The sequence below is a fragment of the Chlorocebus sabaeus genome, chromosome 17, assembly GCF_047675955.1.
Source record: "Chlorocebus sabaeus isolate Y175 chromosome 17, mChlSab1.0.hap1, whole genome shotgun sequence".
Lineage (NCBI taxonomy): Eukaryota > Metazoa > Chordata > Mammalia > Primates > Cercopithecidae > Chlorocebus > Chlorocebus sabaeus.
The window spans coordinates 59,083,686-59,109,297 of record NC_132920.1 but is presented as its reverse complement, the minus strand read 5'-3'; the positions used below and the strand labels follow the sequence as shown (position 1 = coordinate 59,109,297).

At 36.3% G+C, this 25,612-nt stretch overlaps 1 protein-coding gene across 2 annotated transcripts in view; it reads left to right on the top strand.

Moving 5' to 3' along the window:
• COL21A1 (collagen type XXI alpha 1 chain) overlaps positions 1-25,612 on the top strand; it is a 197,604-nt gene that overhangs the window by 115,133 nt on the left and 56,859 nt on the right. For both annotated transcript variants that reach the window (XM_073006080.1, XM_073006079.1), the window contains 4 exons: positions 14,490-14,543; positions 15,019-15,074; positions 15,960-16,011; positions 16,134-16,187. In XM_073006080.1, coding sequence (XP_072862181.1) covers positions 14,490-14,543; positions 15,019-15,074; positions 15,960-16,011; positions 16,134-16,187 — 216 coding nt within the window. The remainder of the gene's footprint in view (positions 1-14,489; positions 14,544-15,018; positions 15,075-15,959; positions 16,012-16,133; positions 16,188-25,612) is intronic.

Sequence of the window (25,612 nt, the reverse complement as noted above, 5' to 3'; positions counted from 1 at the left end):
CTCTGTAAATTTTACAATGTCATACATTCTACTGGATAAGATAAGTAAGACATATATTTATGCAAGATCTCTGTTTTCAGACCAGTCATGGATTTTATTCAGACTTGACTGTTTTTTGAAGTTCACTGTTGGAGTTAAACTCTGATTTGACATAGTCATTGTGGATCTAAAATCACCACGTGCTATCTTCCAAGTTTCCGCCTCACATTCCATGTGGCTTCCGAGAGTTTTTTGCCCAGAGCTAAAATAATTTAGTAAGTTAATTGAAGGTTTTCCCTTGATTATTCCTTTATTACATGGTTCCTTGATTTTTGGAAATGAAGGGTTAAAAAACATACCCCTGAGGTGACTTCGACTTGTGGCAGTGCAGGATAATTTTCTGGGCATCATGCAGTGGCCTTTGGAAGATTGTTCCACACAATACTGTTCCCCATTAGGAGATTTTCCCAGAGTAATTTCCATTTTGTGGATTTTCTCCGAAGACTCCTACAGTAGGAATTTCCACTTAAGATAATTGAAATTAGATGTGCTTTCTTGCTGACTTTAACATTTGTTCTTCACATATCACACAATAGAATATATACAGATTTTTGCAGGATGCTTTTTCCTGAATTTACAAAATCAAAAGGAATACTTACTCAGCAAATAATCTTCAGCTGGTGACTCATTTTATTACATGCTTTAAAGCTATTCTTTGAAATCTAAAAAATACTTTAAATGCTTTAAAATACTTCCTCAATATTAAAAAACTAATATATTTAAATTGAATGGAGAACTATTTTTTGTTAAAACTCACATTAGGCTATGCTGGTTAATTGATATGTATTTGTGAATTTTCAAATTGAGTATGAAACTTTTCTATGGCAAATTCAAGTTTACAGATGTAGGAAGTATGAGTAATTTATTTTTTAACCTATCCAGGCTCTGTGCAAACTCATTACTTGACTTTTCTGGGCTTAAGAAATAAAGTATCATAATTGTATCTAGGGTATTACTGGAAAAACTACAGATTTTCTTTGTTAGTACATTCAACTTTTAAGTGGTCCCTTCAAAGCCTCACTTTCCCATTGTCTTCAGCATCCAGACTGGAGCCTCATATGATGGGTAAGACTTCCCTACCTGAATAAAGTTCCTTACTTCTGGGCCTCCAACATCAAAAAATTAAGTGGTTTTACAGTGATTTCTGCTATAGAGTCAGTCATAACCGAGGAACTCCAGTATGTATTTTGAGAGAACACGGGTCAAAAAGCTTAAAAATGTTAGAGATAACAAGTTAAAACTTAGTATGTTAGTAGTGTTACTTCTTTCAGTGTTCCTGAAGACCAAACAAACAAAAATTACCAAAACAGGGAGAGTCTACCCATATGATTTTCTGATAACACCATGCCCAAACATGTGTGTGTGTGTGCGTGCACGTGTGCACGTGTGCATGTGTATGAGATTTGGGGGCTTAAAGCAGTTACAGACCATAGATTATAGACTTAGTTCTGAATTCAGACTGCTTACCTCCCAAGTCACACTTCTTAATCCCTTTGAACCTGGTTTTTATCATCTAGAAAGTGGAAGCCACAGTATTACTTACTGCATGGGCTTTTTGTGAAGATTGAATGAGGGCATGCATGTGGTTGGCCTAAATTAACTGCTATAAATTGGTGATGATAGTGATGATGATCATGATTTGTTATTAGGGTCGCCATTCTGCTGATTAATTAAGGCAAAATTTTTGGAAATATCTTTGAGTTATCCTTTATCCTTTCTCTCTCTGTTGAAGCGCTGCATCTGAAACAATCAGACAGAAATTCCCTAAATGTCTTCCCACTATGTCTACCCTCTTACCCGTATATGTACCTATATTCTGCCTTTCCTTCTCCAATTATGGGCGAAGTGTCCATGTGCAGTCCACAGGCCTCCTTTTGCACTCTGGATCCCATCTTTCTCCATTGTTCTGTGTTATTAACTAGCCCTTCTTTTCTGTGTCATTAGTCATTTTCTTTTCTAGTTAAATTTTCCCCATAGCCTAACGGATGATCCATTTGAAACCACCCAAACCTCCCCCACTTCCTCTACCACACAGCTTCCTTTAGCTACCAGGCCATTTCCCTGTTTCTCATTGTAGTACAAGTGCTCCAAAAGGTTTGCCTTTATTCCCTGCACATTTTCACTTCCATTTCTCTCTCTGACCCACTCTACTAGGACTTCCATCCTAACCTTCTGCTGCATATTTAGATCACCAGTCTTCCATCTTTGAAATCCAGTAGTCAGTATTTTTCAATTATTTCTTCTTGTCTTGTTGTATGTCTCTATAGCATTTGATATTGTTGACTATTCCTTCCTTCTTGGGACAATTTCTTCTCTTGGCTTCTGGGATACTACATGCTCCTAGATTTTCCTTGCTGTCACTAGTTACCTTTTCATGTTTTCTCATTGGCTCTTTCTCTTCCTCTTCCACACATTCTCTAAATGTTGGGTGCCTCCAGGATTCAGCCCTGTCCTCTTCCCCTTCTTCATTAAGAGATTTTATTATTGTAATATTAAGAAGTATAAACATATATGGGTATAAATGTATATATAAAATATATATGCATATATTTTATAATTACAGTAATTATTGATATGATTAATTACTATAGTAAATAATAAGAATATTAAATACAGACATACACATATGCACAATCTCTTTTCTAAAAAATATTTGGCTTCATCTGAATCTGGAGAGACTTGTAGTTGTTACAATCAGTGGTTTTCAGAAAACAAATATCTCTACTTTTTATAGAAGTGGTGGTACTATTAGGTTGGTGCAAAAGTAATTGCAATTTTTGCCATTACTTTCAATGGCAAAAACTGCAATTTCCTTTAAAAAAAAAAAATCCTTTCCTCAGAGGATTTTCTCCCCAAGCAGCAGTAGCTCTGCCCTCCCTAAGTATTCTCTGATATTAGGCATTGTTGAGTGTCCTTCCTGTACACATGGTGCTGACTTATGTGTGCTCAGGTTTTAACTAATTCTGTGACTGTTTTTGCAATCTTGATTATCTCCTGATCTTTCAACCTTTTTTCTTTTAAAGCTATATAATGGATTTAACATCTTAGTTTATTATGAAGAACCATTAATTCCATGTCTTGCCTTATTTGTTGGCTGTTATTCCTCTTCTGTCCTTTTTTTCTCTTTTTTCTACTGGTATTATTAAGGAAACTTAAAACTTTTATTGAATTTTTATAGAATGCTTTATATTTTGTTGGTTCTAAACTCGATTTTTATCTTCTCTTTAGATATCTTCTGTTGTATGGTCATTGAGAAACTGCTGCAGAGACTCAGTAGTAGAAGTTCAGAAATCTATTTCTTTTGTAGGCATGAGTAGTTCAATGGTAATTCCAAACCCCAAATGGAATCCCCATCACTGTGTTAAAGAGAGGAATTATTTTGGTAGATTAAAATAGTTTCCCATAAGTCATTATTGCCTGAGCTTGTGTAAGACTTAGGATTTGTGTTTTTGTTGTTGTTGTTTTTGCTTTTATTTTTCCTGAGTGGAAAAGAAGCAGCAGATCTGTACAAAACTTTATGTATTGGGTGCTTACAGGGTTTTTACTGTGGTGTGTACCTTTTTCTATTTTATTCCTGGATATGTTTCGTATCGATTTTGTCCATATGCATTCCCATTCACATTAAATCCTCACAAAAAGTCCTGTGGGGTTAGTACAGTAAGTCATACTGTGCTCATTTTATATTAATTGTGAAGTAAATTATCCTTATTTTACATTTTGGAAAACTAAAAAATGAAGAGCTTAAGTCATTTGTGTAAAGTTACTTAAGGATCTAGGGGTTTGAAATAAAATACCTTGATCCCAATCTGGCTTTCTTTTTCCTATATTTTTCTGCTTTGACCAGAGTAGTTTTTCACTGCATGACTTGTGCCTCTTTTAGTCTACTGCCTGCACTGTGAGAAGAATCCCTGAATGCCTGTCAGGAGCCAAGAAGATAGGCAGGGGAGGGAGTCGATGGATGAGTACCCACGGTCATGCTGACCTGGCCATGATAGTGTTCATGGTCTACATTTCTCTCTAGGGAAGAGGGATAGTTCATTTTATATCATAGGTCATCAAACCTTTAAATTGCAAAATGTATTGCAGTAAAAGACTTTTATACATGTAGCCTCATATATAAAAATTATATATCTGTGCTACTGAGCAAAGTATTCTGTGAATTTGAAACACACACACACAAAGACTCTTTAAAATGAATTGAAAAAATAGTAGTTCTCATGTTCTTTTGCTGGCCCCAAAAATAATCTTGACCTGACTGAAGACTATGACTCTAGATTGACTCAAAAGATGGACAGGCTTATCAAAGTTATATTAGCCATGAAAGGTTTGGAAAGCAGCCTGTGGGAAGTGCAATTATCTTACTATCTTGGATTCTCTTTGACTTTAATCACTTGTAAACTCTGATAGGACCAAGAGTGTGACTCCCCCAAATATTTGTGTTATTGAAATTTTCTTCGAGCACTCAGGAGTGTTGACTGTGTTTTGGGAAATGAAAACATTCTGTATATTCAGCAAATTATTATTAATCACAAGCAAGACAATAGGTAGGCTAGAGTAGCTTATGCTACAATAACAATCAAACCCCAAATGCTTGTAGCTTAAAACATCAAAGATTTATTGCTCACCAAACTACATATTTATCAGCAGCAGTGAGGAGCTTCCCATGTCTTCACAGGGAGACTCAGGTTAACTAAATTTCACCATCTAGATCATGACTAATTATGGTGGCAGGTGTAAAGAGAATCAAACATTGGCTTTTAAATCACTACCATTCATGTTTAATTAATTAGAGCAAATTGTGCAAACCACATGGATTTTAACAGATTAGGTAAGTATGACTTCCCATATGCCAGACAGTGGAGAGGAATCTGGATATTGGTAAATGGTAGTTGTACCAAGAGAAAAATAGGAATGAGTTACGGATGAATTGTTTCCTCAAAGAGGTTGGAGTCTGGTAAAGGATATAACACAAAGTAACTGTATTTCAAGATAGTTAATGTTAAGTGCTAAAGAAGAAAGTCAAATACAATTCTCTAGGAGTTCAAAGGAAAGTTAAAAATTGGAAAGGCTTCATGAGAGAAAGTATAAAGAAAAGGTTAATCATAGCTATACAATGTAGGGACTGTTTTTATAAAATTTAAGAGATCTCTAAGAAAGATTGCCTTGGTTCTTTATTTATTTTTATTATTTTGGTATTACCAATAAGACTGTAAGAAACATCTCCAACTATATTTCTCAGTAGTTTTTCATGAGTTTATCAACAGGAAAAATTCTCAGAAGTGAAATTGATTATTGGATCAAAGTGTTAATATCATAGTTAAACTTTGATTTAAATTGCTTATTGAGTTCCCAGAAAGTTGATTCTCTTTCAACAAGTATATGAAAATATCTTTCCTCACATTCTTATCAGCACTGCTTTTTTAAAAAATTCTATTTTTCACCAGTATAATTTAGAAATGATACTGGTTTGATTTTAATTGCTTTATTAGTGAGTTGGGTAAGGTATCTTGAACTGCACTTTGGGGACATTGTGTTACTTCTCTGTAATTTGCCAATTTTCTCATATCTTTATTTTCCCACTGGGCTGTGATCCTTTTAAAAATTGATTTTTATATGCATTTCGTAAGTTGTTGTTTGTGTGTGTGAAAATATTTTTTCTGGGTTGTATTATGTGTTTTGACTTGGTTTTTGAAATTTTAACCATGGAGAAAAGTTTCATTTTCATGTAGTTTTTTCTTCTTTTTTTCTCCTATCTTTATATAAATAGAAGGATTGCACTTTCTAGCATGTTGACTATAATTACTGATGATTTTATTTTTGTAATTTTATTATTTTATGTTTAACCATTAAATTTTTGTTTTTGGAGTAAAGTCAGATGAGCATTTGTATTAGTCTGTTTCCACACTGCTAATAAAGACATACCTGAGACTGGGCAATTTACAAAAGAAAGAGGTTTAATGGACTTAAAGTTCCATGTGACTGGGGAGACCTCACAGTCATGGTGGAAGGAAAGGAGGAGCAAGTCACGTCTTACATGGATGGCAGCAGGCAAAGAGAAAGAGTTTATGCAGGGAAACTCCTGTTTTTTAAATGATCAGATCTCGTGAGACTTATTCACTATCACGAGAAAGACCCACCCCCGTGATCCAATTACCTCCTTCTGGGTTCCTCCCACAACAAGTGGGAATTATGGAAGTTACAATTCAATATGAGATTTGGGTGGGTACATAGCCAAACCATATCATTCCACTCCTGTTCCCTCCCAAATCTTATGTCTTCACATTTCAAAACCAGTCATGCCTTCCCAACAGTACCCCAAAGTCTTAACTCATTTCAGCATTAACTCAAAAGTCCATAGTCCAAAGTCTCATTTGAGACAAGGCAAGTCCTTTCCACCTATGAGCCAGTAAAAGAAAAAGCAAGTTAGTTACTTTCTAGATAAAATAGGGGTACAGGCATTGGATAAATACTCCCATTCCAAATGGGAGAAATTGACCAAAACGAAGGGGCTAAAGGCCCTATGCAAGTCTGAAATCCAGTGGTGCAGTCATATCTTAAAGCTCCAAAATGCTCTCCTTTGACTCCATGTCTTACATCCAGGTCATGCTGATGCAAGAAGTAGGTTCCCATGGTCTTGGGCAGCTCTGCCTCTGTAGCTTTGCAAGGTACAGCCTCCCTCCCAATTGCTTTCACAGGCTGGTGTTGAGTGTCTGTGGCTTTTCCAGGTGTGTGGTGCAAGCTATCAGTAGATATACCATTCTTGGATTTGGAGGATGGAGACCTTCTTCTCACAGCTCCACTAGGCAGTGCCCCAGTAGGGACTCTGTATGGGGGCTCCAACCCCACATTTCCCTTCCTCACTGCCCAAGCAGAGGTTTTCCATCAGGACCCTGCCCCTGCGGCAAACTTCTGCATGGGCATTCAGGCATTTCCATACATCCTCTGAAGTCTAGGTGGAGGTTCCCAAACCTTGATTCTTGACTTCTGTGCATCTGCAGTGTCAACACCACGTGGAAGCTGCCAAGGCTTGGAGCCTGCACCCTCTGAAGCAATGGCTCATGCTGTACCTTGGTCCCTTTTAGCCATGACTGGAGTGGCGGGAACGCAGGGCACCAAGTCCCTAGGCTGCACAGAGCAAGGGGGCCCTGACCCTGGCCCATGAAACCATTTTTTCCTCATAGGCCTCCAGGCCTGTGATGGGAGGGGCTGCCATGAAGACCTCTGACATGACCTGAAGACATTTTTGCCATTTTCTTGGAGATTAACATTCAGCTGCTTGTTACTTATGCAAATTCCTGCAGCCAGCTTAAATTTCTCCTCAGAAAATGGGATTTTCTTTCTATCACATTATTGGGCTGCAAATTTTCCAAACTTTTATGCTCTACTTCATTTATAAAACTGAATACCTTTAACAGCACCCAAGTTACCTCTTGAATGCCTAGCTCCTTAGAAATTTCTTCTGCCAGATACCCTAAATAATCTCTCTCAAATTCAAAATTCCACGAATTTTTAGGGCAGGGGAGAAATGCTACCAGCCTCTTTGCTAAAACATAACAAGAGTTGCTTTTACTACAGTTCCCAACAAGTTTCTCATCTCCATCTGAGATCACCTGAGCCTGGGTTTCATTGTCTTACATCATTGTCAGCATTTTGGTCAAAGCCATTCAACAAGTTTCTAGGTAGTTCAAAACTTTCTCACATTTTCCTGTGTTCTTCTGAGTCTTCCAAACTGTTCCAACCTCTGCCGGTTACCCAGTTCCAAAGTTGTTTCCACATTTTTGGGTATCTTTTGCAGTACCCCACTCTACTGGTACCAATTAATGGATTAGTTCATTTTCACACTGCTGATGAAGACATAACTGAGACTGGGCAATTTACAAAAGAAAGAGATTTAATGGACTTACAGTTTAATGTGGCTGGGGAGGCCTCACAATCATGGTCGGGGGCAAGGAGGAGCAAGTCAAGTCTTACATGGATGGCAGCAGGCAAAGAGACAGCTTGTGGAGGGAAACTCCCATTTTTAAAACCATCAGATCTTGTGAGACATCCACTATTATGAGAGCAGCACGGGAAAGATGTGCCCCCAAGATTCAATTACCTCCCACTGGGTTCCTCCCATGACAAGTGGGAATTGTGGGAGGTACAATTCAAGATGAGATTTGGGTGGGGACACAGCCAAAACCATATCAGCACTCTTATTTTATAAAATCATTTTCCTAAATAAATAGCTAGTTGCCATAGTATTCATGGAATACCACTTTTTTCTACATTTATTTCCATTAAATTTCCATTTTCATTTGGGCCTGGTGTTTTGGCTTTTCTTTCTATTCCATTGACCTGTCTACATCTTCTCCACTGCAGAATTGTTTTAATTATTGTCACTTCATGATCTGACTTAATATTGGCAGGGCTAATCCTTCCTCATTTTTCTTTATAATCAAAATTTTCCTGGCTATTTTTGAATACTTATTTTTCCAGATAAAGCTCAGCATCTTTCCTTCAGTTTTTTAGAAATTGCTATTCACATTTCAATTAGGATTCCTTTGCACATATGGATTAGTTTTAGAGGCACTGACATCTCTCCAATTGCTATTCAAGATTATGGCTTTTTTCTTTCTACTTCAATCTTGAATTTTTTGGTATTAGTCCTGAGCATTACCCAAATTTATTTTAACCTAAATTTTTTTTATCTCTTTTTCATTTTTATTATAAATGGATCCCTTTAAAAATATATTTTATATTGGTTATATTTTATATATAAAAAGCTATTTAGTTTTTATATTTTTAAAGCACCAAGTGAATTCATTTCTCTTACTCATTTAGGTTATGAGATCTACTGACACATTAGAGGTGTAATCTTAAAAATAATTTTTCTTCCTTTTATTTTTAGCCTTATTTCTATATTTTTCTAAATTGGTTGGTAGTCCGGAAAAACTATTAAAAATAGTGCAAATAAGGGTAACTTTGTTTTCGTTTTAAATCTCAAACAGGCAGAGTCTCTTTTAGTTCAGGTTGGTGGTTCCTTTGGTATATATAATAACTCTCTCAACAGCATATAGTATATGTATATGAGTGTGTGTATTTGCAATTTTATGTTTTTGACTTTTGATTCCAGCCAATAGCAGCATCCACAATCTTGTTTCAATCACATCTCCTTCTCTACACTTAATAATAGGTGACCTAAATTAATCAGACATCCGCTACACCCTTTGTTTACTTTTCATGAACCACACTGTCCGGCTTGACAGAATTTATTGAACCTCCCCTTAATGGACTCAGAGATTCTAAGGGCGGCATTTATAGCCATATCTTTGATTTCATCCCTCCCGGAGGCTGAGTTTTAACCAGACTTTTATTTTATAAAAGTATTCCCTATTACATTAGAGATGAGAAAAACAGTTATGTCTCCCAATCCCAGTGTTTTTACACTTGGTCTATTTCTTTTAATTACTACTTGCAACCTGGCCAATTATTTTCTGAGCTCATATATTTTTTAAAATAGTACCTTGTCAAATACTGCCAATAACAGTCAATTCATAATATATATTTACATTCTGTTTTCTCAGTTCTTTACCTCTAGCTATAAGTTCATTTGATACATTATTTGCCTTTGCAAGTTATTACAAGCCAGGCTTTTTATCAATTATTTCACCACTATTTTACATAAGACACCATTTTTTCAACCTTCAATAACTGTTTTTCATTCGTCACTACCTGTCCCCAAAGCCAATGACATATATACGTTTTAATATTGTTGTTTTGGCAGTCCTCTATTTTTAATATTCCAACTGTACTAATTAACTTAGGCTAAGCTGCATTATAGTAACAGATGACCCAATGGCTCAGAGGCCAACACGGCAGACATTTATCTTTTATGTTATATGCCCATCCTGGATAGGCTTTGGCCCAACTTTATCTCTTCTTTGCTATCTATTGCTATTAAACCTTATAAATAACTTGATTGAGTATAATGTGTTTGAGTCATACTTTTTTGTGTTCCATATTTTGTACATATTGTTTCAATATTCCCCAACAGTTTTGCTGACAACTTGCTGCTGCTTGCTCTCTCTCTCCTTTCTTTCTCTCTCACACTAATTTATGTTAACATGGATACTATACCTTTTTACTATACTTAAAAACCTTCCTTCTGCACGTAAGAGTAGCTTTGTCCAGACCTTGTATTTTTTCTGTCCCAACGTGAGTGGATGTTCCTAGTCTTCCTACTTCATCTGAGATCTATTTGCCATCTCCAGTAAAGGAAAGTTTGGATATTATGTCTTTTATAACCTGTAGCCAGAGAATGGAAGTCATAGCTTGGACTTTGTTCAGCTTTAATAGGGAATCCCAGCTTACCTGTTTCTCCTGTAGTTTTATTAAGCATTCATTACCCAGCTAAATTCCATCTTATTGATAGTATATCTTAGTCTAGCTCGGCCTTTAACTGGTTATCTCAATTTAGAGTTTTCTAAAGAGTCAACTCAGATTATTCTCTTAACTTCAGTCCTCTTTCTATCTCTCAGAACTCTGCCTGCTCCTTCTGCTCCAAGCAGAAGGGAAAATATATATATATAATATACACATATAAAATTTGAAATTTTAATTTCAAATTTTAGATTATAAATATATAATTTAAAATTATACATATATTTTGTATATATACACACACACACACCCTTTGAATGACACACACACACACTTTGAATATATATATATTCAAAAGGTATTTTGGGTTAGGTTCTTGTATTAGGAGTTCACATGGTAGGGGAAAGAACATCCAGTTTTCTTGTGTTGTTTGGACTTCACCTAAAATTTATTTATTTTTTCTTTTATCCTGTTTGCATAAATTGTTGAATTTGGGGAATAGTTAGTTCTAGGGTGTTATAGGCTTTTATTGAGTCTTTTCTCTCCCTACCTCTCTCTCAGTCTTTCTGTCTCTCTCTCTCTCACATACACACACACAAGACAGAGGAAGCTGTTATTCTTGAGAAAGGCATTTAGTATAAGCTAAAAAATATGGTTCCTTTTAGACTGGAAACATAATTATTCTTTGTGTTTGTTAGGTGGATGGCAAAGATCTATAACAAATAGACCAAATGCAGTAGTTTAAATGAGAAAGAAGTTTATTTTTCTCGTGTAATTGCTTGTCTACAAACTCATTCAGGGACTTGTGTTTTTCACTCTTGTTGTTCTAGTCTCTCTGAGTGTTGCTCTCATTTATAAAGCCAAGGTTATATCACCAGTCACTATATTATCTGCATTCTAGGATACTGGGAAGCTGAATCCTAAAATTAGAAGTGGTCTGATTTACATAACAGAGGCTCCCCTTTTTGCCGGTATACACACACACTCATATGTACACATATGCACAGATACTCCACAGGTTCAGGAAATGATAATATCAGTGTTTCTAAAATGGAGGTGAAAGCAGAGTTAAAAATGCAAACATGACTGAATGTCCATTTAAGAACAGTTAAATCCCACTATCCCTTCCTCAACTCTGTGTAGCTAAGTGAATCTCTCTTCCACTGTAGCAGAAACACAAGTTTGTTTTCTGGAGAAGAGAAAGCTGAAGGTCTCTAGCCTGGGGAGAAGAGGGAGAGTTATACTAAAATTAAAACAATGGGAGTAGGCTGAGCATGGTGGCTCACGCCTGTAATCCTAGCACTTCGGGAGGCCGAGGCAGGTAGATCACCTGAGGTCAGCAGTTTGAGACCAGCCTTGCCAACATGGTGAAACCCTGTCTCTACTAGAAATACAAAAATTAGCCAGGCATTGTGGTGGGTACCTGTAATCCCAGCTACTCAGGAGGCTGAGGCAGGAGAATCACTTGAACCTGGTGGGCAGAGGTTGCAGTGAGCCAAGATCACGCCACTTCACTCCAGCCCGGGCAAAGGAGCAAAACTCCATCTCGAAAAACAATACAAAACAAAACTAAAACAATGGGAGTTGGCGATAGTTACTCATGTGGCAACCTCCTTCTCCTCTTCCTCTATCTGGCCTCTGGAATGCTGTCAGCCAGTCCTATAAACTAGAGACATAGAAGATCCTTCTATGGGAAATCTCCTGACATCTAGAACAGCATCCAATGAAATGGCACAACCAGGCCACATTATAGTGAAGTTCAGAGTAATTGAACTCTACCCACTGAGAGATTCTCCTATCAACTTCCATATGAGCTGACAATAAAGAATCACCAAATATCACAGGAACATTAAAGATCAACAAACAAAAAGTCTTGGAAGAAACTGACGCAAGACAGTGAGAGGAAGACTTGAAAAAACCCTGTCACTGATGCTCTCAGGGAGGCAGAACCCCTGCTAGACCCTGCTTCAGCTGTGTTCCTCAGTGTTGAGTGAGGAGTTTTCAGAACCTGAAGAACACATTCCATCACACCATTGAGCTTTAACCAAAAACAAACAAACAAAAAACATATTCTGGATCTTAGATTCTGGCAGTCCCTGAACAATCTAGCCCAATGCCATTTCCAGGATTTGCTGTCCCCTTTCCTGCCTTTGTCTTCCTAAAGACCTTCCAGCACAATTCTATGTCTACCCCTATGCTTACAGGTGGCTGAGAGGAGCCTGTTTATGTGATGTATGTATGGGGATGGAGCTTGGAAGTGTAGTCCGGGATGTCCATGTGTATGGGCATTAGTTCTCTATAGATGAAAAGACCTATGGAGTGCCTAGCATAATGGATGGTTATAGACCACACCAGTGTATAATAGTATAATACTTCAAGACACTGGAAACAAGAGGAAGATCTGCAAGCTTCTTCAGGGAAAAAACTGCGCCAGTCCTACCACCCCTACCCTCCCACTCCTGGCCCCCAAAACCACACAAGAAACAAAAGGCTACATACAAATGATCAGGAATCAGAAAGGCTTCACACATCTCATTAGTGACATTGAACTCAAGAACTGAATGAAGCAGAGCCTTCAAAAGTCTGATTTAAAAATTTGAAATTATCATCAATTATATAAATGAATAGAATAAGGACATTTTCAGAGATTTAAAGTATCAGGAAGTAATCTCCCATGTATTCCTTCTCAGGAAGCCATTGGATAGTATATTCCCCTAAACAAGATAATGAACTCAGAGATAAAGAACATCAAATTCATATTGAAATGGGACAGGTCTAGGATATATTTATTAAAGAAAATGAAATTTTCAATGCAAATGAATATAATCAGAAGTGATTGTTGGAAAGTTGGAAAGATTTTGGAGTTCAATATAACAATAAGTTTATAGGAAACTAAATGGTTAAAATGGCAATATTTGACTCCAAGAAATATAAACACTTGGGCAAGAAAAGGCAAGGAATGAGAATATATTTATAGCTTATCTGTAAATCTTAACAAAATAAACCCTGACTACTGATTTAACCAAAGCTGTAATTGAGGGTTAAGGGGATTTGTGTCTGCTAGAAGTGGAGATGGGGAGGAGGTGTTGGATGCTATGAGAGATTAATCCTCTGTGTTTATGGTGGGAAGTCAGTAGATAATGCAGAAAACGGAAAATGTAGCTATAACCATATGGTTTGGTGATTTGAACTCAAAGAGATGAGGAACTTTGGAATAAAAAATGTTGCCTTTGGAGGGTTCTATAAGCCTTGAATAAATATATCACTCTTTAAATCATGTGAATGAATGACTTTTATAAAAATTACATCAGTCACAGATGATATAATCTTTAATATGTCTGCCAGACAAGCTAGGAGTATAATTAATTGCTTGTGTGTAATATCTTAATTTGTCTAGATGAAAGTGAATCTGACCCAAATTTTGCCATGAAAGTCATTGGTTCTTTATTTACTGTGTCTTCACAATAAAGATTTTGAAACTAAAGCAATACCATCCGACATATCCCGCTGAACTACATACTAAACCTATATCTACTAAATATCAAGTTGTTATGACTTTTTTTCATCTTTTCTCTTTTGGAGAAAACTTAGGGCCTTCATGTTTATAGACACATATGAACAGATACCTTCTGTGAGTAATTAGTAAGATAAGCAATTTAAAAAATTCCACAGAGTCCTAGTCTGTGTTGAGACTTTATGTTTAGGGTCTTTCATTACTGAGCTGAATAGGACCTTAGAGGTTAACTGTTTCCTGAGTGTGTTGGGTCTAGATCATTTCAATTAATTCATGTGTCTTTCCCCTGTAAAAGCCTAAGACTTTTTCAGAATAGATGGTGGCTAACTAAGGGTGGAGTCAGGATTGCTAGTGAGATTTTCTTAACTCCAAAATACTTTTCTTCTCTGATTATAAATGAGACCCTGAAAAGTGAGGATAATTTTTCATAGAGGTAGGATTTAATGCTGATGTGAATTTAACTGTTTGCAGATATATTTGAAGTGAATTTTGACAAGGGTGAGGTTGAAGAATATATGATGATATTGTTTAGGCTGGAATGTTTTTCTTTAATTAATTTCAGTTTTATTTTCAGGGTGATCGTGGACTTCCTGGTTTTCCTGGGCTTCATGGCATGCCAGGATTAAAGGTTGAAGAAATCTGTTTCTTTTAAATATAGCAATGCTATTTAAAAAATTCAAATGTAAAGTACCTTTATATTACAAATGTGTTATAAATAAATGCTCATGTATAATTAAAGATAAAGTAAACAATGGGCTAAGATTTATATTAGTTTATACAAAACTTTACAAAATTCCCTTTAAAGTCTCGTTATAAATGTATGATTTTATAGTATTTAAAAATTGATCTTATACTGTATGCACGTTTTCTTAAATATAAGCCTTAAACTATAAGCCCTGTTATAACACTAAATGTTATTTTTTAGAAGTTTCTTTATAAAGCCTGGAAATGAGGGCTTTTTAAAGCAAACTTTAAATTATTTTTTTTTCTATTTTGTTTTGCTTTTGGCATATTAAACTATGTTGCTTATAATATGTATTTTTTCTTTATGAGAACAATATTGATATTTCTTTAATATTTGCTATTTATATTTTGTCTTTTAGGGTGAAATGGGTGCCAAAGGAGACAAAGGATCACCTGGATTTTATGGCAAAAAGGGAAGTGTAGATCATACAGCAAAGTATTCATATTGAACTTTTAATGTAATGGAAACAGAAAACTTGAATTGTAGTTCTAGCCCAATGTTAGAGCAGTTAGCTTTGTTCACCCTTCTTAGGGGATTAATTCAGAACAATGGGGGAAAAAAAAAAAAAGAACTGGTGACTGCAGACTGCTATGTATGGTATCCTATAAGACTATGTTGTATTGTTGATCATTCTGAGCTTTTAAAAGATTTACAGGCTGGGCGCGGTGGCTCACGCATGTAATCCCAGCACTTTGGGAGGCCAAGGCGGGCAGATCATGAGGTTGGGAGATCGAGACCATCATGACTAACACGGTGAAACCCTGTCTCTACTAAAAATACAAAAAAATTAGCCAGGCGTGGTGGCGGGTGCCTGCAGTCCCAGCTACTTGGGAGGCTGAGGCAGGAGAATGGCATGGACCCAGGAGGTGGAGGTTGCAGTGAGCCGAGATTGCACCACTGCACTCCAGCCTGAGTGACAGAACGAGACCCTGTCTCAAAAAAACAAAAACAAACAAAAAAAACATGTCCACTGAAATTTGATATTATGGGCCTTTCTAGTTCCTCACACTGAGGGAAGAATATTTAAAATACCCATTGCTTTTTAATTTTGCCAAGGTGTTATTTCTATGTTTAAATGCTTGTAATGATAATCGTGCATCTATCAACATTTTGAATGTCTCGATATTGTATCCACTGGTTTGGTAAAATAGTACTTTGCAGAGTCAACATGAGTTGTAGTTCCATGAATTTTTACTACATAATGTTGTTAACTTAGTAGCTTTTCTGTTTAAGTTTTGGTCAGAACTTGAAAACATTATTGTAAAGATTGTGTCTTAAGTGTTTGTTTTCGATACAGGGTGCAAAAGGTGAAAAGGGGAACGCTGGCTTCCCTGGCCTCCCTGGACCTGCTGTGAGTTTGATAGAAAAAAGCTCTTAGTATTTTGCTTTAAATAAAAACTATCTTATAGTATCTGTCTTTAAAGAGAAAAATTAGTGCAAAAGTATATTAAAGTACATGTATTTATTTTTTAGGGAGAACCAGGAAGACATGGAAAGGATGGATTAATGGGTAGTCCCGGTTTCAAGGTATTTACAAAAAACAAAGGACAAAACTAAAAGATTTTTGTATCTTGTGAGGAAACATAAGAAAAAATGTACCAATATTAAAATTTTTTAATATGTGGCATTGGGATAAAATTCATGAGCTAAAAGTTTTTTTACATGTAATTTAAAAATGATACTGAATTTCTTTTGACTTTATTGTGGACTCTTAGGTGTCAGAAGTGAAATCATAGGATATTACAAGGTTGAACTTCTTCGATAAGCCCTTCAGATTGGTTCATTTGGCAGATTAGAAGCAGAGGTTCTTGGCTCTGTCTCCCAAAGATTAAGGTTTCAGTGGGCTGGGAAACTGTCTTCTTAACTCTGGCTTCTTTATCAGTTGTGTGGTATGGGCATGAGAGCATTAGAGTAAGTGGAGAACTGCGAAGTGTCAATAATTCACTATCTAGGAAAAAACTCAAGGGGACTTGCTCTTGGGGTGGTCTGTTAGCACCACCATATTCTTACAGTTAGGATTTAGCTGATTAGGATACCTAAGGAGAAGATTTGTATAAGCCATCAGAGCTGAAGAGGCCATTTGGTCAAGCATTGGACGTAGGGATGTTATCTTGTTTTCTAATGGTCAGTTCTTTGAATCCCAGAGTTGCTCAGAAATTCAGTCCAAATTTTCTTGGTCTGTGGGTGTTTTCCAAAGGAAAAATTAGTCATTTATTTGCTTCAAGTTCTATGAAGGATTTTCAAATATCCATGATTCTTCAGAGTATTCTTTGAAACAACACTTCCTAAGACAGTAGTAACCTGACTGTAAAATATGGGAACCCATTTTAAAGTCCTTGGTCCCTTCTTGTTAATTATGCTTCAGTGGTTTTGTATTTTCTCACTTATTTAATTGAACAGATTTTATTGATATTTATTAGAAGCTGGACATATAGAGGAGAATAAAGCCATCATGGCATCTCCTCTTACAGAGTTTATAATCTAGGCTATGTGAGAGAATACAGATTTTTTTTCTTTGCCTACAACCTAAGCATTCATTTTAATTGATTTTTGTCCTCTGCTAGCATAAATTCATATGCCTCAAGAAATGGGACTATTCTTTTTGGGAGACAGGAGAGCTTAGAGAATAGAATGGAGTTGGATTTCCAGCTTGCAGTGACTTTCTCTAACTAGTTGTATGTTCTCTGGCAAATATTTTGACAGTTTCTATTTCAAAAATAGAGTAAATGTTACCTATCTAGAATGGTATGAAAGGGACTTGAGTAAGACAAAGCACCCAGCACAGTTCCTGGCAAAGAGTAAGTGTCGAATAAAGAATTAGTTCTTTTATTCATTTCCTGATTTGAACACAGCTTTAAGATTCCTTTTTAGTCTTAATCTGAGTAGTATGTGCATTCATGTACCTGCAAATGTAAACATCAGTTCACTGTTTTCTAGCATCTATATTGGTATATAATTGAATACCATAAAATTCACCCATTTAATGTATAAAATTCAACAGTTTTTGTGTATTTACAGAGTTATGAAACCTCATTAGAGTCCACTTTTAGAACATTTTCATTATCCTAAAAAGAAACACCATGCCCGTGTAGTATAGTGGTCACTCCCCATTTCTCACCAAGCTACTATCCCGTACATTAAACCCTTGGCAACCATTACTCTGTTTTCTGTCTCTGCAGATTTGTGTATTCTGGACATTTCATATAAATGGAAACATGTAATATACGGTCTTTTGTTCTTTCAATTACCATGACATTTTTGTGGGTCATCTATGCTTTGGCTTGTATTGGTAGTACTTCATTCCTTTTTAATGCTAATAGTATTTTATTGTAGGGATATATCACTATGTTCAACATTTTGAGTTCAGTTCACTCTTGATATTTGCCTTCCTTATAGGTTCATACCACCCTTCATATTTGAGCTTGGTTATGTCTCCTGTTTTCTAATTAGTGTGGGTCTTCTAAAAAAATGACGTTTTTCTGTCTTGTCTGTTTGTAATTTTTTTATATAAATCATTCATGAATTGAAAAAAAAAGCTATTTACTTTTTTTGTTTAAATTACTTTATTTATAAAAACAGTTTTAGGTTTATAGCAAAATTGAATGGAAAGTGCAGTGTATTCCCACACACCCCCTGCCACTTCCCAACCCTGTGCAGGCTTTCCCATGTTCAACATCTCCACCAGAGTAGTACGTTTGTTACAGTTGACACATCACTATTACCCAAGGTTCATAGTTTATGTTAGAGTGAATTCTTGGTATTGTGCACTTGACAAATACATATATTTGACAAAAATAACATTGTAGTATCATAGAGAATAGTTTCGCTCCTCTAAAAATCCTGTGAGCTCCACCTTTTGATCCTTTCTTCTCTTTAACCACTCACAACCATTGATCTTTTTACTCTCTCCAGAGTTTTTCCTTTTTCAGGATATCATATAGTTGGAATCATACATTATGTGACCTTTTCAGATTGGTGTCTTGCTCTTAATAATATGCATTTAAAGTTCCCCCATGTCTTTTCATTGTTTGATGGCTACCCTTCCCAGCCTCTGGTAACCATCCTTCTACCCTCTATGCCATGAGTTCAATTGTTTTGATTATTAGTTCCCACAAATACATGAGAATATGTGATGTTTGTCTTTCTGTTTCTGGCTTATTTCACTTAACATAATGATGTCCAGTTTGATCCATGTTGTTGCAAATGACTGGATCTAATTGATTTTTATGGCTGAATGGTACTCCATTGTGTATATGTGCCACATTTTCTTTATCCATTCATCTGTTGATGGTTACTTAGGTGACTTCCAAATCTTAGCCATTGTAAGTGCTGCAAGGAACATAGAAGTGCAGATATCCCTTTGATATGCTGATTTCCTGTCTTCTTTTGGGTACATACCCAGCAGTGGGATTGCTGGATCAGATGGTAGCTCCATTTTTAGTTTTTTTTTTTTTTTTTTTAATTGAAATAGTTTCGCTCTTGTTGCCCAGGCTGCAGTGCAATGGCATGATCTCGGCTCACTGCAACCTCTGCCTACTGGGTTCAAGCAATTCTCCTGCCTCAGCCTCCCAAGTAGCTGGGATTACAGGTACCTGCCACCATGCCCGACTAATTTTTGTATTTTTAGTAGAGACAGAGTCTCGTCATGTTGGCAAGGCTGGTCTTGAACTCCTGACCTCAGGAGATCCACCCTCCTTGGCCTCCCGAAGTGCTGGGATTATAGGCGTGAGTCACTGCGCCCAACCCATTTTCAGGTTTTTTGAGGAATCTTCAAACTGTCCTTCATAGTGGTTGTACTAATTTATATTCCCACCAACAGTGTACAAGGGTTCCCTTTTCTTCACATCCTCCCCACCAGCATTTGTTATTGTTTGCCTTTTGGATAAAAGCCATTTTAACTGGAGTAAGATGATATTTTATTTTAGTTTTGATTTGCACATTTCTGATTATCAATTACAAACATCTTTTCATATGCCTATTTGCCATTTGTATGTCTTCTTTTGAGTAATGTGTATTCAAATATTTTGCCCATCTTTTGATAAGATTATTGGATTTTTTTTCCTACTTTTTATATTTTCTGGTTCCTAATCTCTTATCAGATGGGTAGTTTGCAAATATTTTCTCCCATTTCATGGATTATCTCATAACTTTGTTGATTGTATACTTTGCTGTGCAGAAGCTTTTCAGCATGATTTGTCCATGTTTACTTGGGTTACCTGTGTTTGTAAGGTATTGCTCAAGGAATCTTTTCCAAGGTCAATGTCCTGGAGATTTTCCCCAATGTTTTTCTGTAGTAGTTTCATAGTTTGAGGTCTTAGATTTAAGTCTTTAGTCAATTTTGATTTGATTTTTGTATATGCCAAGAGATAGGGGCCTAGTTTCATTATTCTGCATAGGAACATCCAATGTTCCCAGCACTATTTCTTGAAGAAACTGTCTTTTCCCTAGTGTATGTTCTTAGAAGTTTTGTCAAAAATGAGTTCACTGTAGGTGTGTACATTCATTTCTGGGTTCTCTGTTTTGTTCCATTAGTCTATGTATCTGTTTGTATGCCAGTACCATGTTGTTTTGGTTAATATAGCTCTGTACTATAATTTGATGTCAGGTAATGTAATTCCTCTACTTTTATTCGTTATGCTTAGGATAGCTTTGGCTATTCTGGGTCTTTTGTGATTCCATATAAATTATAGGATTGGTTTTTGTATGTTTCTGAAGAATGTCATTGGTATTTTGATAGGAAATGCATTGAATCTGTAAATTGCTTTGGTAGTATGGACATTTAAACAATATTGATTCTTCAAACCCATGAACATGAATTTTTTTATTTTTTGGTGTCCTCTTCAATTTCTTTCATTAGTGTTTTATAGTTTTCGTTGTAGAGATCTTTCAATTCTTTGGTTAATTCTTAGATATTTAATTTTATTTGTGACTATTGTAAATGGGATTACTTTTTAAATTTCTTTTCCAGATTGTTCACCATTGGCATATAGAAATGTTACTGATTTTTGTATGTTGACTTTTATCCTGCAACTTTACCAAATTTGTTTATCAGTTTAATAGTTTGTTGGTGGAGTCTAGGTTTTTCTAAATATAAGATTATATCATCAGCAAACAAGGATAATTTTACTTCTCCCTTTCCAATTTGGATGCCCTTTATAACTTTCTCTTGTCTGAATGCTCTAGCTAGGACTTCCAGTACTATGTTGAATAACAGTGGTGATGGGGACGTAGTGTCATGTTTCAGATCTTACAGGAAAGGCTTTTATTTTTTTTTCCCTATTCAGTATTATATTAGCTGTGGGTTTGTCATAGATGGCCTTTATTATGTTGAGGTATGTTCCTTCTATATCTACATGTTTGAGAGTTTTATCATGAACAGATATTTAATTTTATCAAATGCTGTGTTAGGATCAATTGAAATGATCATATGGTTAGCTTTCATTCTGTTGATATGATGTATCATATTGATTGATTTGCATACATTTAGCCATTCTTTCATCTCAGCAATGAATCCCACTTGGTTGTGATAAATGATCTTTCTAATGTATTGTTGAATTTGGTTTGCTAGTATTTTGTTGAAGATTTTTGCATCAATATTCACCAGAGATATTGGCCTGTAGTTTTGTTTTGTGGTATGTTTTTGTCTGGTTTGGTGTTAGGGTAATACTGGCCTCATAGAAAGAGTTTGGAAGTAGTCCTTCTTCCTCTATTTTTCAGAATAGTTTGAGTAGGATTGGTATTAGTTCTTTAAATTTTTGGTCAAATACAGCAGCGAAGCCATTAGGTCCCAGGCTTTTCTTTACTGGAAGACTTTTATGACAGCTTGGATCTTATTACTTGTTATTGGTCTTTTCTGGTTTTGGATTTCTTCCTGCTTTAATCTCAGTAGGTTGTTTGTATCTAGGAGTTTGTCCATTTCATGTGTAATTTCCAATTTATTGACATATAGTTGCTTATAGTAGCCACTAATGATCCTTTGAATTTCTGAGTGTCAGTTGTAATGTCTCCTTTCTCTTTTCTGACTGTATTTTATTTGGGTATCCTTTCTTACTTTCTTGGTTACACTGGCTAAAAATTTGTCAATTTTGTTTATCGTTTCAAAAAAAAAAGAAAAAAACAACTTTTTGTTTCATTGATCTTTGTGGATTTGTTTGTTTGTTTGTTTGTTTTGTGACAGTCTCGCTCTGTCGCCCTGGGCTGTAGTGCAGTAGTGTAGTCTTAGCTCACTGCAAGCTCCGCCTCCTGGGTTCACAGGATTCTCCTGCCTCAGCCTCCGGAGTAGCTGGAGTAGCTGGGACTACAGGTGCCCAACACCTTGCCCGGCTAATTTTTTGTATTTTTAGTAGAGACGGGGTTTCACCTGTTAGCCAGGATGGTCTCAATCTCCTGACTTCGTGATACACCTGCCTTGGCCTCCCAAAGTGCTGGGATTACAGGCATGAGCCACTGCGCCCGGCCCTGATCTTTGTGTTTTTGAATTTCAATTTCATTGATTTCTGCTCTGATCTTCATTATTTCTTTTCTTCTACTAATTTTGGGTTTGGTTTGCCCTTGCTTTTCTAGTTCTTTAAGATGAATTGTTAGACTGCGTATTTGAAGTTTTTCTCTTTTTTGATGTAGGTATTTACAGCAATAAACCTCCCTCTTACTACTGTTTTTGCCATATCCCATAGATTTTGGTATGCTGTGTTTCCATTGTTACTTGCTTCAAGAAGTTTTTCAATTTTCTTCTTAATTTCTTCATTGACTCACTGGTCATTCAGGAGCATATTGTTTAATTTCCATGTATTTGTATAGTTTCCAAAATTCCTCATTATTGATTTCTAGCTTTATTATATTATCGTCAGAGAAGATACTTGATATTATTCCATTTTTGGAATGTTTGAAGACTTTTTTGTGACCTAATCTATGGTCTGTCTTTGAGAATAATCCACATGCTAAGAAAAGAATTTGTATTCTGCAGCTCTTGGATAAAATGTTCTGTAAATATCTATTTGATTTGTTTGGTATGTAGTGCAGATTAAGTCTAATGTTTCTTTGTTCATTTTCTATCTGGAAAATCTGTCCAATGCTGAAAATGGAATGATGAAGTCTACAGCTATTATTGTATTGGGGTCTATCATTCTCTTTAGCTCTAATAATATTTCCTTTATATATCTGGATGCTCGGGTGTTAGGTGCATTTAAAATTGTTATCTCCTCCGCTGCATTAACCCCATTATCATTGTATAGTGACCCTTTCTCTTCTCATAGTTTTTGTCTTGAAATCCATTGTGTCTAATATAATTATAGCTACTCCTGTTCTTTTTTTGGTTTCTATTGGCATGAAGTACCTTTTTCCATCCCTTTATTTTTAGTCTATGTGTGTCTTTATAGGTGAAGTGTGTTTATTGTAGACGATAGATCAACGTGTCTTGTTTGTTCATCCAGTCAGCCAGTCTATGTCTTTTGATTGGAGAGTTCAGTTCATTTACATTAGATGTTATTATTTATAAGTAAGGACCTACTCCTGCCATTTTGTTATTTGTTTTCTGGTTGTATTTTGGTCTTCCTTTCCTTCTTTCTTTCATTCCTATTGTCCTCTAGTGAAGATGATTTTCTCTGGTATATATAACTTAGTTTCTTGCTTTTTATTTTTTATGTATTCATTGTATGTATTTATGAGGCTTACAGATACTATCTTATAACCCATTATTTTAAACTGATAACAACTTAATGCTATTTGCATAAACAAACAAACAAGCAAAAAGAAAACTAATAAAAATTTGCCTTAACTTTGTCACCCTGCTTTTTAACGTTTTATTATTTCAATTTATATCTTATTGTACTGATTATGTCTTTTAAAGTTGTTATAGTTATTATTTTTGATTGGTTCATTATTTAGTCTTTCTATTTAGGATAAGAGTAGTTTACACACCACAGTAACAGTGTATAATATTCTGCGTTTTTCTGTGTGCTTATTATTACCAGTAAGTTTTGTACCTTCGGGTGATTATTTTTTGCTCATTAATGTTCTTTTCTTTCTGTTTGAAGTATTCCCTTTAGCATTTCTTGTACGATGGGTCTGGTATTGATGAAATCACTCAGCTGTTGTTTTTCTGGGAACGTCTTTCTCCTTCATGTTTGAAGGATATTTTTTGCTGGATATACTATACTAGGGTAAAGTTTTTTTTCTTTTTTTTTTTTTTTAAGCTTCAGCACTTGAAAAATGTCATGCTACTCTCTACTGACCTGTAAGCGTTCTACTGAAAGTCTGCTACCAGACATATTGGAGCTCCATTGTATGTTATTTATTTATTTTTGTCTCTTGCTGCTTTTAGGATCCTTTCTTTATCCTTGACCTTGTAGAGTTTCATTATTAAATGTCTTCAGGTTGTCCTCTTTGGGTTAAATCTGCTGAGTGTTCTATAGCCTTTAAGTATTTGGATATTAATATCTTCTCTAGGTTTGGGAAGTTCTCTGTTAACCCTTTGAATAAAGTTTCTACCCCCCATCTCTTTCTCTACCTCATCTTTAAGGCCAATAACTCTTAGATTTGCCCTTTTGAGACTGTTTTCTAGATCCTATAGGCATGCTCTATCATTTATTATTATTATCTTTTGTCTCCTCTGACTTTATCTCCAAAGTCTATCTTCAAGCTCACCAATTCTTTATTCTGCTTGATTCATCCTGCTATTGAGGGACTCTGATACATTCTTCAGTATGCCAATTGCATTTTTCAGCTCCAGAATTTCTGCTTGATTCTTTGTAATTGTTTCAATTTCTTTGTGAAATTTATCTAGTTCCTTCTCTGCATAACTTGAATTTGTTAAAGTTTTCTCAACACAGCTATTCTGAATTCTTTGTCTTAAAGATCACGTGTCTCTGTTTCTCTAGGATTGATTCCTGGTGCCTTACTTAGTTCATTTGGTGAGGTCGTGTTTTCCTGAATGGTGTTGATGCTAGTAGATGTTCTTCAGTGTCTGGGCATTGAAGAGTTAGCTCTTTACTGTAGTGTTCACTATCTGGGCTTATTTGTAGTCATCCTTCTTGGGAAGCTTTTCAAGTTATTTGAAAGGACTTCAGTGTTGTGATCTAAGCTGTTTCTGCTTTAGGGTATACCCCAAGTCCAGTAACACTGATTCTTGCAGACTTGTAGAGGTACCACCTTGATTGTCTTGAACAAGGTCTGGGAGAATTCTCTGGATTACCAGGCAGAGATGCTTGTTCTCTTCCCTTACTTTCTCCCAAACATATAGAGTCTTTGTCTCTGTTTGGATACACCTAAAGCTGGGGATAGAGTGATACAACCACCCCTGTAACCACCACCACTATGCTCTGTGTCAGATCTGAAGCCAGCACAGCGCTGGGTCTCACCCAACGTCTACTCTGACCACTCTCTGGCTACTGCCTATGTTCAAGGCCCTAGGACCCTACAATCAGCAGGTGGCAAAGCCAGCCAGGTCTGTGTCCTTCCCTTCAGGGTGGTGAGGTCCACCAACCCCCAAATGGGTCCAGAAGTTCCATCTGGGAGTCAGGGACTAGAGTCAATAGCCTTAGATGTCTACCTGGTATACCGTTGTATTGCAGCTGAGCTGGCACTCAAACCACAAGATGTAGTCCTTCTCACTTTTTTCTCTCCTTTCAAAGGCAGAGGAGCCTCACCTCGTATCCTCCACCACCCCAGCCATGAGGAGTACAGCCAGATGACCACTGATGTTTCCTTGAGCCCCAAGGTCTCATAAGTCAGCTTGTGGTGAACGCTACCTGACCTGGGACTCACTCTTTAGGGTAGTGGGATCCCCCGTGGCCCAGGAAAGGTCCAGAAATGCTGTCTAAGACTCAGGTCCTGGAATTGGAGACCCCAAGACTCTGTTTGGTGCTCTACTTCCCCGTGGCAGTGTTGGTACCTAAGGCGTAAAAGAGAGTTTCCTTTACTTTTCCCTTTGCTTTTCTCAAGCAGAAGGAGTTTTA